The sequence below is a fragment of the Diorhabda carinulata genome, chromosome 1, assembly GCF_026250575.1.
Source record: "Diorhabda carinulata isolate Delta chromosome 1, icDioCari1.1, whole genome shotgun sequence".
NCBI lineage: Eukaryota > Metazoa > Arthropoda > Insecta > Coleoptera > Chrysomelidae > Diorhabda > Diorhabda carinulata.
In genome coordinates, this window is record NC_079460.1 from 2636516 (window position 1) to 2654025 (window position 17510).

Below are 17510 nucleotides of genomic sequence, written 5' to 3' on the forward strand. Positions count from 1 at the left end.
GAAGATAAAGATGACTAGAAGATCTCCTATAGTAAACACTCACAGAGTACCGTCAAGAGATAGTCCATTGATCATATTAGTGACTTATAGACTGTTTATTCCTCTGCTTATAAATTGTCTAATTTATTTTTGAAGAATAACGAAGTATATCCATCACTCATCACACGATTCCGCTAGGATTTCACAACGGTTTCGTCCACTGAATGCATCGTCACATACTGCACAAAAAACATTTAAATTTGTATATGAAAATAATATAACAATCGCCTGTTTTGAACAAATCCGATTTTGGGCTATTCCTCACCTTAAAGAAGCGTTTTCGTGGTCGAGGTTTCACGACAGACATTCATCAATCTCTTTCTATTCCAAAAGCTTGATTGGTGATTACTTTGGATATAGTAGTATAGTAGTAGTCAGGCAGTCAGTTTCTTGCCCATCGAGATTTCACCTGCCTATATTACATCGAGTCACTTTATCTATAATTAAGTGTGCCAAATGATGGTTTGTGAGTTTGCAAATATGAAGTTCGTATCTTACACCGTGTTATCAGCTTTGGATTCACCATAACCGCCATCTGATACTAATCGCACATTTCATAAGACAAGATTTGGAGAACATTAATCTTCCATCTTGGGACGCATTTATCTGGGGATTATGCAGTATATTAATTAGTTTGACAAGTCGGGTAAACCGGAATCGATTTTCCTAGATAAATCCCGTTTACCAGACAATATGCTATTTAATCTCACCACAACATTAGCTCTGATCGACGTAGTCTCAAATAACGTAACCCAGTGAAATTAATCGTGTTGTTCCTCTCATAATAACTCATAATAATAATAACTATTGAGGTATGCACAGGCATGTGCATACAGAGATAACAACTTTTTCTTTTGAAAAGATTATGTAATTATTATATTGTGATTAGATTAGAGAGAAGATTATATTGTGTTTTATTGGTAACACTGGTTGCATACTATTTGGTTTTAGTAGACAATTAACGCATTAGGAATTGCTTGCTGAGATTTTGGGAGGAAAAGTGAATGTTGAATTTGTTTATGTATTGAGTTATGTTTAGGTTTTATTACCATTTTAAACATTTGGTGTGGTCTCGGGAGAGTTGATCCTATCTATTAAAGCTATGATCAGAGAATTAAGTCTCCTATATGTACTAATTTTTTGAACAACTGGTATCTGAATGTATTTTCTTAATAAATAAATCGTGAATTGAGAATTTATATATATATATATATATATATATATATATATATATATATATATATATATAACTATCAACTATGAACAACCTTTGTTTCACCAATTATACCATATAACAAAGGTCAATGTGCAAACAGAAAGAGGTAAACGTCGAATTTCATCTGATACACCTGACAAACTAGAGTTAGAAGGAAAACAAGGAGACGGTGAGAATAAAGCTTAAAATATGAAAAAAATTTAATGAAAAAGTTTGGGTGAATAGTTATGATAGTTTAGATAACTAGACACATTTTAAATTCAAGATGGACAGTTCCTTCCAGAAATGCACTTCTAAAGCTGGTGACTTCATATTGGTTGAGTTTATGGAAGAGACAAGAATATAATATTTTGCTGGGCAAATTACTGAAGCTATCTCAATATCTTGTTTCAAAATGGTATTTTTTCAAATTGCCTTAAGACGGCAATAATTACACGTCTGCATAAAGGAGGAGATGGAGGTCAAGTCACTCCTTCCCACGTTATATAAAATCATTGATTGGTTTAAAAAAAGGCTTCCATCATTTTTGTTCAAATACAAAATACTTACTACTAATGTAGACAATTCTTTGCAATGAGAGTTATATATCTTCGCTTTATCTGAAATATTAAGTTCTGTGCTAGGATCAGTTTCCAAAAAACTAAACTTATCAACATATTTAACAGTTTATTGTGCCCTTTTCGAATCCCATCTTCTATACGTCCTTTCTGGAGTACTCAATTTGAGCGAATCTGCAAACTACAAAAAAGGACTGGCGTTTTTTAGAAGATTTAAAATGTAGACTCTTCCTTCCTTATCCATCTTTGAAGCCCTTTGCCCAATCCGGAACGCGGATCTTTATCTACCTACTTCACATTCAGAATTAGTTTAAGGCTCAATACTGTACACAGCGAAAAAATGGCAATAAATTGCCAATTGAAATCAAATATATAACATCTTTTCCCGCTTTTCACAAGGCATATTCTATATCTAATTATGTGCATTTCACACAGTGGGCTAATATTAATATTCATTTTTAGTACAAATTATAACATGTTTTTTATGATTGCTGTATATTTAATTTTATTATTTGGTTTAATTTTGACAATGGATACATGTCAAGTATATTACATGTAAGAATTTTCACATGTTATATTCAAAAAAGAAATATAGTTATTGGAATTTTCATTTGTATACTGTACATGTATCATGTAGCATTGCTCCATCCTGTTGAAAACACATATTTATTCCCAATTAGTCTCATTAAAGTTGGAGCAAGTTATACAGCATGGCTTAGTAGCTCTCGTCATTGACGCGTGGTGTTTTTGAACAATTTAAGACCCATAACACCACATAGTAACTTGTAGCGGCTATATTGGCTCTTTGTGTGTCTATTGGGGATCTTAAATTTGGAAATAGATCTCGTCGCTATTTATGATTTTCGATCAAAAGTTGGCTTCGTCGTATTTGTCGAGATTCAGAATGCCTTGGGCAGCATCATTATTCACTAAAATTATGTAACACGTCGTTATATTAATACTAGCATGTCCTGTACAACATCTACAGTCCCATCTGCGATGTTCTGACCCGAACGACAAATCTGAAGCTTCCCAAACTTGAACATCTTATGTTGTCTCATATTGTGTCTAAATCACGTTGCGTCAACACTACTGAGAAATTGTGGAAATAATTCCAAGATAAATAATGACTCTAATGACTCATGTCTTATTGACATGTGTTTTGTAACACAAATGTCAAAAACAAATGTCATTTACCTACAACTGCAAAAAATAATAACTTAGCATTCAACATAGTGACCTAATATTAAAAATAAAAAATTATTAAAATTTCCCTACTATTTCCAAATTTAAGTAGAAATTATGATAGTATGGAAAATGCTTGAGTCTTAATTAGAATTATTATCCAATTTTATATTTTCGGGAGATATGACGTTCTCAAAATACATTTCACATTTTTATCTAAATATACACATTTCATCCCGCTTACAAAGAGTTTTTTTTTTTAATTTTCAGGTTTACCAAATTGCGTACGTAATTATGAAAATGGGAAATTCACCTCGACCTGGTTCTTGGATTTTAGAACGATCCTTTGACGGCGAATATTACGAGGTCTGGCAGTATTTTGCGAGGACCGACAAAGAGTGCCTAGAACGTTTCGGAATTCCAGCTACTAAAGGAAAACCACATTACGTTACCGACAACGAAGTGATATGCACTTCTTTTTACTCCAAGTTAACTCCGATGGAAAACGGAGAGGTGAGCCTTTATGTTCTTGTTTTGCTGAGAGAATTGATCGATGGAACCGGAGAGTGTTGACATTTTTTACGGGAGCACTAAAAGTATTATTACATTTTTATAAATGAATACACGTTTATATTTTTACTCGAGTCATTCATCATCATTCCAAAAAAAAAGAAAATACGTATGCTTTTAAAAATTTAAAGGGTACAGAAATTTTATTGGAGTTCATACAGTAAGACACAACAACGTGCATAAAAATGATTTTTGGCTACCACAAATATGCTTATATCTACATGTTCGTATATGATGCATGTCTACCAATTTATATGAAAATCAATTTTCAAAGAAGATAATTTTAAGCTAAATGTTTAAAGAACCCACCTATAACTTGGATGTAATTTTATAATCGACTGCTATATTTTTCAAAAATTTTATATCAAAACAAGGTTCTCCTATTTCCTTGGCTATTGCACATGACAAAGTCAATATTTGTAAATCCCGTTGATCGAGCGTGCAATGTAGTCGGTCCTCCCTCCCATTTTTAAAAATTAATTTTTATTACATATTAAAATACATTGCTTGGAAATTTATTTTTTAAAAATAACATCGTCTAAATGTAAACCGTTTCGTCCACGGCATTCATTTGATTGAGTTTTTGACAGCTCGGTAGGTATTCTTCGTGATGGCTGCCATTTAATGATGAATATTTCAATTGTCCCAAGGATGTCGTAAACTCCAGATTTAACGTAAATCCACAGAAAAAAGGCTATAGGGGTTCAATCGGGACTGCACGGAGACCAACTTATGCCACCTCTCCTCAAGATCATTTTACCTTGAAAAATTTCGTGGCAGAGATCTATTGGACATGTGTAAACGCCTGCACATACCGCTCTGAATTCACTGTAATTAGACTTCCCCTTTCATCTTCAAAACACTAATGAGTTATATTTCCTCGCGCTGACACTTCAGGCGAATCTAGAGGTTTCTGATGTTTGTGTTTTGTATTGGCTGCCCTACAGTAGCGGCAATTTTGCTTGTTGACGTCTCCATTATATGGTTTATTCTGAGGCTTCAGTTTTTGCATTAACTGAATTTTGTAAGGGTGCAGCCCTCAAAATGTTGTGTACGTTAAAAGCAACAGCACGCTTCCGAATAGTCAAGTCAGGCTCGTCTTGAACAGACCTATATAATTAGGTAACACGGCACATTGCAAATACAAGAAAAATCTAAATGTGAAGAAATGTGCGGAGTGTCACACTTAAAACAACATTCTTTAAGTGCAAGCTTTCTCCAAAATTCGAAATGTCTTATTAGACACGGCTCTAGACAATTATGTGATTCCGTCACAGAAGGTTTATTCGATTGACATTTTGAGTAATAAGAAAGCCTACATGTTATTGAACCCAGATTTAGCAGCACATACCCATGCGCTAGTCAATCACGTTAGAGCAATTGACGAATGATCCTTAACACCATGATTACGTAAACTATCGACACATGATTGTTAAGTTTTCTCTAACATCACAAGATAATCTTTTTGGATTGTTGACAGTTTTGATACTAATCATATAAGTATGACATTTTCATATTATACGTGTACGTATTGCATCCGTTCTTCATCTACATTAATTAATGTAAAAATATTAAAGTCGATTATATGTAATAAGATTATGAGATGGGAATTGAGATAATGTTTTCTTAATTATATCTTCATTTGTATCCTCTATACATCCATTTTATTTCTGCATTTTCCAGTCAACATTTTATTAATTAATATATTTAATAAATAAGAAGTATATTTCGCTAAATTTATCTATACATAGTGTCTTCTTCTTCTATACGCTTCAAAAATTGATATAAACTTCCCTTCAAATAGTTTTTACATATTTTTTCATTTACTTCACCCCTCTTTTATATTGTTTGCCAAATCACCGTAGTTTTGCATTATCTCTATCTTTTTTAATTCTACTTGCTCTGCTAATGCCGGTTACAGCTTCAACACGTCCAAACATTCAAAAATTATGTAAACAACTATTTACCTGTAATGTCTGTTGTAATTTTAACGTTATTGTTATAATGAACTCCTTTATTAGTGGGGTTAAATCTTACACACACTACAATCAGATAATATGATGTTTGTGTCACCTAGGTTGCCGTTTTAAGTTTTAAGTTAAGTGAAACAAATGGAACAGAAACAAACAAGATCAAAACAAAGTTTTTTCTTACTTTCCGAAATATTTGCCCTTAAACTCTATACATTTTGCATACTCTCAAAACAATTCTAGATACATTTTTCCACTCTAAAGCTGATATCGGAGAAACGAGGCTTTGAAATAATTCAGCTTTTCTAGATGATGAAAATCGCTGTCTGTACATCAATGCGACATTAATTCAATGTTTTTCAGTTGTTTCTGAAACACATCTTTCTACACCTAAATTTACATGCAAAATTTGTGCCTCGATATTCATTACTGACAGACGTACAACCAAAACAAAATTCTGCGAACTAATTGTAAATAGTCTTCTCTAATGGTGTTTCATTACCAAAAGTTCCACGAAGCGATTATATTCATTTTCCATTCATTCTTTATTACGGATTTCTATTCAAGTTTTCCCTTCCATCCTAGTCTTCTTGATCTTATAATTTTGCTAATTTCTTGTACATCATACATGTTTTTTATTCCTAGTCTGTTCTTTCTTTTTTCCTTCTAATATCCACCTAATAATCCTTTCCCTGTATCTAATTCGTTTTCCTCCGTTTTAATTAATATCCACGTTTCGCTTGCACTCAGTACTATCGGTCTGATGTTCTTCTTTTTAGTTCATGCGTTTTGGGATGCGTCATTTTCATGAATTATTCCATTGTAAAAACATAGTCAACCCTCGTATAAAGCGCGGGTTGTATAAAACATGAATATGCAAAATTATAAGGTCCCTTTTTATTTTTTCATTATTTCAGAAACTCAGTTGTAGCATCTACTCGCAAAATCGAACTAGTTCCGGTAAAAAGCTTATCTAATTAATTTAGGCGTCCAATATTTGTTATAAATTTTATTATCATGGACAATGGATAGACAGACAGCTAGAAAATATCCTCAAACTGTGTCTATTAACCATAAAAACACAGGTAATAATTGTTAAAACTCCAAATTTACTTTGTTAAAACTCCAAATTTAGTAACTACCTAAAAACATCCGAATAACAATGATTTATGAACATTGTTTTCTCGATATGGAATATGGTAACTAATGACATTGAGTTGGTAATAAGACGAAGCTAAATGTAATTGTGAGTTTGCTCTAGTGAAGTCGAATAAAATTACTATGACTGTCAAAGGAAGGAACCTAAAATTCGTTTTAATTATGAGAAGGATTTGACCCTTCCGCTACAGTCATTGTATTGTTCGTTTCAGTCATATTTTTAGTGTTGTTTGTCAAAATTTCACATATATTTTGCATATTTTTTATACTTATATGGGAATATTGTAGTCGTTGATGGGTTAATATGAAAAAAAGAAAGAATTTCGAGTAGATGAAATATGGGTACGCTATTTTTCCTAAGAATCAAAAATACAGACGAAAGAAAAAACAACTGTATTGGTTAAAGAAAAAAGTTTTGTTACACCACAACAATGCGCCTTTCCATTGCATAAACTGAAATGCTTTCCAATTTATTAACTCATCCGCCATTTTCGCCTGATATGGTTCCTCCCGATTACTTTCTGTTTCGAAATGTGTTGACGAATAATTTCAAATAAATGGAGGTGATTGTAGTAACATCTGAAAGATTATTCTCCAGTTTCACGAAATTTAAAATTTTCACGGTAAAGTAACTTTTCTGATGCAATGTCACTCTTTCGTCTAACCGCCTTCGTATTTATACTAACGTATACAAAATCTTTTTTATCTTCTCTTTTTCCTTGGCGATTATTTCTCCATTTACCGCTAACAGATGAACAATTGAACTGACAAATCTTCGAACAATAGATATTAATTCATGTTTTATACTGTGATTAAAATTCTTCAAGGATCAAATTTAAGAAGCACCATCGATTTCAGAACATCTTTTCTTCACGTTACGTAACTAAGAGGAATTCCTCCAATTACAATTACAGAAGAACTCAAATTGATTCTCTGATTACGATATAATTGATTCTTGTCAGTGATTTAGATGACTTAGCATTAAGATATGATTCTATGTCGATGTATCTTTTTATTGGAGTTAACAGTGATCCATTTTGTTGCTGGTTTATACAGCATAATGAGATTTGATTGATCGACTACGGCCTGAGGCAGAATTTCAAAATAGCTATTTACTTACAGGGCGGAGCTACTTGTAATTAAAATAACGTTATGCCAAAACTCAATTTTTTCAATATACTAGTTTAGAAAATTTTTACCTTGAGTATTTCTATTTTTCTCGAAATATGAAGGGTTACAGGCTGAAGAATATTATCTAGGAGTTTATTATGTTTTGAGCTCATACGTTTTCTGTCAAAGCATAGTTATCTAGGATAAACACATAATGAAGCCTTTTACTTTTCATAATATAATTAACTATTTTTTCTTTAATCATAAACTAAATGAATTGTGTTATATGTAATGAAAAGCTTCACTTATATCGTAAAAGGGCTTCTATTTAAGAGATATATACTTATTTGAAATATGGCAGCACTGATGTGAATATGGGTGATTCCGTTCTAACTGTGATATTCAATGTCCTGTATTGTTTTTTTGTACTAGTCATTAATTAATAATCAATTAATAAAAATTTTGTGTTAATTGAATAATTCTTAAGATATTTAAACATTATTTTTATACAATATAACTTGCCACTTAAAGAAAACTTATACTACATCACTTGAATGTCAGTACCGTGTCATGTCCATTCCTAGAATTTACCGATAAATTATTAATTTTTTTTGTCGTAACAAATTATTTAAACTAATTACCTTATAAATTCTAATGTTTATGATCAAACTGAGGAAAATTGATGCACTTGTTGTTTAATATCTTAAGTTACCATGTCAGTACCGTGTCATGTCCATTCCTAGAATTTACCGATAAATTATTAATTTTTTTTGTCGTAACAAATGATTTAAACTAATTACCTTATAAATTCTAATGTTTATGATCAAACTGAGGAAAATTGATGCACTTGTTGTTTAATATCTTAAGTTACCATGTCAGTACCGTGGATAAATGAGTCAGTACCGTGGAACTCAAAATCCGACATTTGTGTCTTGCTCGTGATACTTTGAAGTTGTAGTAAATTCCTCTTAGAGTTTTATTTTTACAGTAAAATAGATGAATAATATGCATAAAAAAGTTAGAAAAGTTAAATTTTAAAATCTTGAAATTTTGAATACAAAAAATCACAGTTAGAACGGAATCACCCATATGTCAAATCTGACATTACCATCATAAAGTTTGACATTTTTAATAGAGAAAGTACTCGGAACATGTTGTCATACCAGTGCTATTTGAGTTGCTTACAGATACTTGAAATATTCATCTTCGTGAATATTTTCGTGCGATGATTTTCTATGACTTTAGACGTGGATTAAACCGATCGCAGAGTGTCGATGAACTTGCCTCAAATTTTGATGATGAAGCACTTCTATAAGATCGTAACAGGTGACGAATCATGAATCTATGTATATGAACTCAAAACTGAACAACAATCGATTGTACGAGCCAAAGCAACAAAAGTTGTTCGCGCACGAAGCATTTAGAAGCAAATGGACGTCTGTTTTCACGGAATAACTTTACATATCGCCATCGCTCCATTAGAGCAACGTATAATGGTCAATTCTGAATGTTACACTAGCATTTGTTTGCCAGAAGTGTTAGAAAAAATCAAGGAAACCAATCGCAGAATCATTCTATACCATCACAATTCGAGCTCTTACACAACTAATCAAACAAAAACGTTTTCTCAATAGTCAAAACATCGAATTGATATGTCATTTGCCGTACAGTCCCTGTTTGGGACTCAAAGATTTCTTCTTATTTCCGCAGATCAAAAATAAAATTCGAGGTCAACATTCTACACGTGAAGAAGCGATTGATGCGTTCAAATCATATATTTCGATTTATTATGTACTCGTATGCCTACATTGCAAGTATTCGAATAAATTATGCTAAATTTCTAAACGTCAAAATGACAGATCTCCTACTAAGACATTGCTGTCATTTTTTCATTATTATTTTTAACGATAGTCAAAATAATTTGAAAAGAAAAGGAGACGAGTGAGTAGCAAACGTACTTTTCGACATTGTCACCAAGTGTATTCAGACATTTATCAAACTACTGAGACAAATTGTTTAACCTGCCTAGGGATATTTTCATCATCATTGTCTGGAGAGAACCGTGTGCTGGATAAGTTCTTCTTCAATCTCAAAAAAGAAAAAAGTCACTGGTTACCAAATTTGTTCCATATCTTTCACGTGAACTGATGAAACAATTCCTATGTTGCTTAAGCAGTCCAAAAGACAGATGATTCAACATTCTCTAACAGGATAATAGCGTATGGATCCCAGAATATGGTTACATAACTTTAACAGTAAAGGGTATATACTCAAATTTTTTCCCTACTAGTGTCCAGAATGTGTCCGCTCCATATTTGAAACGATGGTTTCTTTCGTCCTCCCTAAAAATGTGATCGATAAAGTGCTGGTTGCCAGAATAGCATTGCTTGTGATATTGCACTTCATTTGGTGATCTTCGTGCTCATCGAATAATGCACGTAAAGCCCATCGAAAACACACTGTGTAGTTGAAGAATATGGCTGGGCTTTGACAACACTTTGATTAAAAAGAGTGTTTTCTCTTTACTACTTCTATGAAAACTTCCAAGATTTGATTATGATTTTTTGCTCATAAAAATCAAATCATGCCATTTCACTCGTACTGAAGCACCTGGGAACAAAATTTCTCAACAATATGTAGATGCTGCTTATAACCTTATTTTTTGATTATTTCTCGATTTTATAAATCTATGGGATAAAAACAATATTATAGAGTTCAGAATTAAAGCACTTCTGATCAACATAACATGAACATGGAAGGATACAGACAAACTATAAGAAAGAATACAAGCATGGCCGCTAAAATTTCGGGAAGACATGTTTTCAAATAATAGTAATTTTTCCTTTATCGGTAGTTTTGAAATAAGTTAAGAAGTATCGAAAAAACATTCTTTATTAATTTTTAGATACATACCTCTTTAATCCAAGGAAGACCAGGTGCGAATGAAACGAGTCCAGAACTTTCAGAATTTACTAAAGCACGTTTTGTTCGTATACGTTTAATTGGATTACGAGGCACACAAGAGCCGATCCCGCGTTGGCTGGCTCAAGACATTTGGAAGGATAAGAAGCTCTTCTACTCGATTAAAGACATCAGCATAGGAGGACAATGTGTGTGTAATGGTCACGCCGAAAATTGCAGACATAACGTCGCTTCAGGGGTAAGTGAGCAAACAGATTCTTTCACAAAAATTATGATAACGCTTGTGGAAAATTAATATAATTCTTCAATAAATAAATATTATTATATGAGAGTTCAGTAAGTGTGAATGTATTCTTATTTCCAAAAAATCAGATGTCGTTATGAAATAGTTTATCTAAGGTATTAATTCGGAATGGTCTCATAAATAATGTTGGTTTACAATTGGTTCACTTTATTTATTAAATAATCATACAAAAAGAAAAGTATTAATAACGAAGGTAGCGAGGGGGAAGAATAAGTAATTGGGAAAGCTCCCATTTACATAATTTATAATAATAAGTATATTCAACCACTTATCAATTAAGATATTACAAAAATAGTAAGATTGCAAATGATAAAGATAGGTCAACGTAGACTTGAACACAAAGTGCATTTTATTGTTTCATTAATTGCAAAAATTATTAGAATAATAATGCGATCGAGGCTACTGTTGCCCTTTCGCTATTTCCATCAGAGCCCATTTTCGAAAAATAGCATAGTGAGCACGTAACATGAATATGTGGACTTTGTGGACGTGTATTATTATTAAAAAAATTAAAACCAAAGAAAAAATATTTCTGTGAATTACCGAAGCAAAATGCATTGTCTGTAGCATATAATAGATAAAATAGATTAAAGATACTTTAAAATTATCAGCTATTGATATATTTATCAAATTAGGTATAACAAAAATAGTGTGATTGCAAGTGATAAAGATAGGCCAACATAGGATTGAACATAAAGTGCATGTAATTGTTTCATTAATTGCAAAAATTATTAAAATAATTTGGTGTTCGAGACTATTGTTGGTTATTTTGTACGGCCATTGATAATGATCAGTTTTTTAAAAAATGGTAAACTCTTGTCTCAAAAATTACATTATATAATGAGATTTACATAGCAATTAAACGAAATTTGAAGTTACTGTTTTAGCCAATGCGTCATATTAATGTTTGATATAAATTTGGGATCGCTGGTGCTACTGGAAGATAGAATACCGAAAAGTCGAATATTTCCGTAACGTTGAGCATATTACGCGGTGAAGGCGATAGAGAAAACGAAAGTGACTAGCCCGAATAAAAAGGGATTTAAGATCAATGAGCAAAATATTTTCAAGACGCCTCCTTTATAGTCAATTTTTGTGAATGGGAGAGTAATAAACTGATGAAGCATTCGTAATCCATAGGCGTATTCCTTCTTATTACTAGTAGACAGTAAAAATATTTGTTCAAGTAATTCCAAGAGTATATAAATATAACGAAAATATCTTACACTTATGCTTTCACCAAATTACCTGATTATATCTTTCAAACAGCTGAAATTGTGTCATACCTACTAGTTATTTGGCATAAGGATTTAAACTTTGGTTTTTAAACAACGTTACGTGAATAAATATTAATTTGAATACAAAAACTCACCAGGGACAAATAGAGATACTTCTTACAAATCCAAATTAGAAGCTGAATCAGAAGATGAACGGCTGCAATCAATATTCACAATCGTCTCAATCTTTTCATCGCTAATATTATCCATCTTCCAAACTTTCTCTTCTTCTTTTATCGTATGATTAACTGCCTTTTCCCAGTTTTCAAGCTTCACATTATTTACAACCTCCAAAAACAACTGTTTCATTTTAAAAGAATAATTTTTTCTCAAAACTCTTTCTTTCATATGTTGTCATACCAGTTCAATCGGGTTTAATTCGCAATAATATCGTGGATATCTAACCATCATCATTCCACGATTTTCTGTAATTTCATCAATTTCATATTCTTCTATTTTCTCTTTATGAAGGAAACACAAACACTAAGTTTTCTCTCAGAGAACTTAACTTGGTCGTGGGCAATTTTTTTAAAAGTCTAGAAGAATAACTTGCATTATCCATTACTATAATACAGTTCTGAGGAAGATCTATCATTTGTTCGAACCATTCTTCAAAAACATCAGCATTCGTGCCCTTTCGTAGTCATCGGTAGATTCAAAAGTCAATAAACCACCTTTAACAAAACCGTTTGAACCTATTATATCAGTATTATCTGTCTGCGCTACTTTTCTGTTTTCTTCTTGGGTTTTTCATTTCTTTTATACTCCTCCAGGTTACAATCTGGTTTCTTTCTATTAAAATCGAGTATCTGTAATGCTTTTTCCAGCTAAAACTTTTTCTTCTAAAAGTTTTCATAGTATGCTTCGACTCAGTTCAGGATAATCCTTATCATAGCGAACCGTGACAAGAGCTTTGTCTACTGTCAGAAACTCGTCAAATTTCCTTTCTAGAATAACTTTGTGACCATAGATTTCACCAAGCTAACCAACTAATTAATCCAACGCATCAACAATTCCATATAAATGTTTGTCAGGTAAATGATTTAAAACAATTAAATATTGATGTTTTTTCATTAACTAACATAGTAAACGACCGAACGGCTCTTCCAAATTTTTAAGAATACAAAACTTGGATCTCCTTATTGTATGGAAAAACCTGAAATCGTATGTTCGGTAAAATTCGTCGCGAAGATATTCTAGGAATTTAAATAAAACAAAATTTCTAACTGTAATTGGCAAATAGGTATTTATAGATATAGATGTAATCTTCAATACACAGGGATTATGAGCAGTCCAAATCTTTTTCTATTATTCAGTAAAACTTATGATTATAAAAGACCAATAAAAACTCGGAACCTTGTATTAACTCATGTACATTTATAAAAATTTTAGGATCTTTAGATCACTCTATGATAATATTTAAAATGACAGTACTAAGTTTCCGATTAAGGTTTTATTACTCTCTCGTCCCTAAAAATAGACTATACCTTAATCTAATTACTCATCTTGACGCCAATGGACTCGATATAGGTTCACCGAGGCAAATTTTTGAGTTTCGAAAAAAGAAAAAGTCATCGGAAATCAAATATTGCGAAAATGGTGGCTGAGCGATGACTCTCGTTTGGTTTTTTGATTTTTGACCAAAAAATCACTCACCAAAATGTGAAATATCCGAATCCTGTCATTCACGACAAATAACCTCACGTAACACGTACATTAAATCTACCAGTCCGGGTCAAATTTTATCAGACCATTTGTATAGAGAGAAATAGAATAATAACTTTCTTCGTTTGCCTAAATCAGTAACAGTAATATTGTTTTTAATATGAATACAAGAAACCATCGAAAAAATATACATAAATAAATCCCTTTTTACCTTTCTCATGTTTATCAAGTAAGAACAACCCGGCAATTATGGTCATCGATGTTACAAACCCTTAGATTGATGGCTTTCCCACACGATAGCTATCGAATAATACCAAATAAAGATGGCAAGACTACAATTCTCAGAAAGATATTGGCGCTGCTATCGACTTTTATGGTATGTCTGTCTCTTCAACGGGATCCTTTTTCGGTCTTTTTGTCTTCTGTCGACCGACATAAGGACTTACCTGAATTTTCACAAACTATTAATTTATCGAGATACTTAAAACAAAAGAAAAATGTCCTCACACACGCCAAGGCGTACGATGGACTTTTTCAAAGGGAACGAATCGCGTACTATATTTAGAACATCGATATAATTAGGTATTTATAATAGAAACAATTTTTAATCAACAGCAGTGACAGAATATGGAAATATAATAAAAAAATATCGACACACAAAAATTACAGTGATTTACATTTTAGAATCAAATGAATAGTGACACAATTCAAATAACCCTTTAATTTTTTAGCATCCAGAATGTGAATGTAGCCACCATACATGTGGACCGAACTGTGACAGATGTTGTCCAATGTATAATCAACGTCAGTGGGGTCCAGGTTCCGCAAGAGATGCTAGACAATGTTTAGCATGCAACTGCCATGGTCATAGTTCAAGTTGTCATTATGAAGAAGACGTCGATAGAGCTGGATTGAGCATGGATGCTCATGGAACATATCAAGGGGGAGGAGTATGTGATAATTGTACAGTAAGTATCTATTAAACCAGGTTTTGATGTTGAAAAGGGATTATGTTAAATGGCATCGCTCAATACATGAAAAGAAAGGAGTAAAGAAGCCTTTGGCATACCTTTAAAGATCAGTAAAAAGCTTTGTAAGGCAGTATGGTTTTATCCTCTGACCTAAATCAAACGAAAATTATCCAAAACCTGAATGGGTTGCTTGTAGAGCATCGTATTTAGTTGATGTGCGTATTGCCAAATCTAAAAAATCATACTTAGTAAGCTGCTAAATACCTTGACAGACTGTGTGTGATAAACGTGTTATGTGAATGGGTGAATCTGCTGCAGATAAAATGAAAACTATGCCTCTGACCAATTATACTATGGGATGAAGCATTTAAATTTACTTTCAAAGCTTTTTATCATTATTATACCAGAAGAAGATGTGTGTTCAAGTAATCTGTGGATAATCAATCCATTTATTGATAATTATTACAATTACGACAGTCGTAGAGACAAAACTTATTGAACTAGCCTCAGATCTAGGACTTAGTCACATTTCAATTTGTATCTTTTAAAAATTATTTAAAAAACTAATTTTGAAACAGAAGAGACCTAAAATCAAGAACATTTAGAAACATAAACATATCAAAAGATCTAAGGAATAAGAAATTTATTTATCAATTCTGGATAAAGACTGCAACAGACTACTCCAATCGTCATGCAAATGGGTTGAAGATGTTATTGCCTTTCCCTTCAACTTATTTGTGTACTACATTTACAGGTATTGATATTTTAGTCAGCAACAAACAAACAAACAAAGCAACAATTTCATTAGTTTTGTATTTAATTACGCTGTTTACATTTCGATGCATTGTTGTTTATAAGACGCATTGGTCGCAAAAGAAAGCTGGACACATCTTACGGAACGACAAATACCTATTGCTACAGAACATAATGCAGAGCAGAGTAGAGGTAAAGAAAGTGATCGGCAGAAAAAAGAAATCCTGGCTCCATAACATAAGAGAATGGACAAATCTCAGCCTCGGAGAATTGTTTCATGTTGCGAGGGACAGAGACGCATTTAAAAACGTGCACGCCATTCTTCAATGAGAAGACGGCATGAGATGAAGAAGAAAACAAGGAGGCTTCTTCAAATTCTTGTGCCCTCCTTTCATATTTCCATAAACGTACTACTCATTATATTATATTATGATGGATAGAATGAAAAATGTCCATTTACAACTGATTTGTATTTTATTCCAATTTTATTAAAATTAGTGCTGCACTCGTTCACATAATTCATGTTTACAAGTCATGTATGTTTATTAAAACGATGCGGAACCTGTATTTTTAAGAGAAATGCAATTTTTCAAGATGAAAAAGCAATTTAGATAATGTGGGCAGAATTTACTATCAATTTTCACGAAGACATTATATTGTTGTTAATGTACTACTGTTTGAAGAATATAATATACTCTCCATTTTAAATTTGAAAATTCTCGATGGAAGTATTTTCGGTTGGTTTGAGGTTTCGAAAAATCGCAATAAAATAATTTCTACAAATCTCAATTTTCTTGTCACAGTTAATAAAAACCAATAACACCAAATAAATATCATAACGTAAATTTTTTGTTAGGATTTCACAACAGGAATAAACTGCGAAAAATGCCTTCCTGGCTATTATCGACCAGCAAACACTCTTCCAGATGCGGAAACACCTTGTGTACAGTGTGATTGTGATCCCGCTGGATCAGGAAGTACTTGTATACAATATGGAGAGCAAGCGGGAGCTTGTCAGTGTAGAGATGGGTACACCGGAGAAAGATGCGTAGCATGTGCAGTAGGTTATACGGGATTCCCCGACTGTCAGCCTTGTCCTTGTGATACTAAAGGAGTCAATACCATGGATAATTGTGAAGTTGGTTGTGTGTGTAAGGTAATTTTCATATTTTTTCGAGTACTGTATATTGCATTGATACTTTTCTTTTAGGAGCATGTAGAAGGTAAATATTGTGACAGATGCAAAGTTGGTTATTTTGGATTAAGAAGTGATGTTGAAGGAGGTTGCCTGCCTTGCTACTGTTCTCAAGTAACAACTTTATGTGAATCAGCTTTACTGAAGAAACAGACGGTAATAGAACTTGAATATTTCGATTCTTTTCTGTCATTATTACGCTAAATATTTGTGAAAAAAGAATTAGCAGCTCTCGTGTTACCAGGTCTATGATGATTCCAGGTCAAGTAGAACAAGATTTTCATAAGAATATCCGGAGATTCCTTTTCAGTGAAGTTTCAAAACCCAACTTACAAAAACCTTTTATTTTTATTATTTTAGTTTCATGCGTTAATTTTTCATAGATTTTGATTGGTTTATAGATATTAGTTGTTAATATCGAATAGTTATCAACGATTTATCAACATTCATGGATATTATGATAAATTTTTATACCAATAAGCAATTTTTATGCCTAAAAATATATAAGTACGAAAAGTGCAAGCCTCAACAAACAACTTAGACATGATAACTACTAGGATAGTTTTTTTACAACCTCCAACCGCACAGGGTGTTGTCCAGGAATGCAGCAGGTGATTG

General features: G+C 32.5%; 1 protein-coding gene across 1 annotated transcript in view; it reads left to right on the forward strand.

Annotated features, from left to right (window-relative positions):
- LOC130896432 (laminin subunit alpha-2) overlaps positions 1–17510 on the forward strand; it is a 243684-nt gene that overhangs the window by 124578 nt on the left and 101596 nt on the right. The window contains exons 3-7 of the mRNA XM_057804561.1: positions 3268–3510; positions 10711–10965; positions 14705–14941; positions 16554–16853; positions 16908–17048. Of these exons, the coding sequence (XP_057660544.1) occupies positions 3268–3510; positions 10711–10965; positions 14705–14941; positions 16554–16853; positions 16908–17048 (1176 nt within the window). The remainder of the gene's footprint in view (positions 1–3267; positions 3511–10710; positions 10966–14704; positions 14942–16553; positions 16854–16907; positions 17049–17510) is intronic.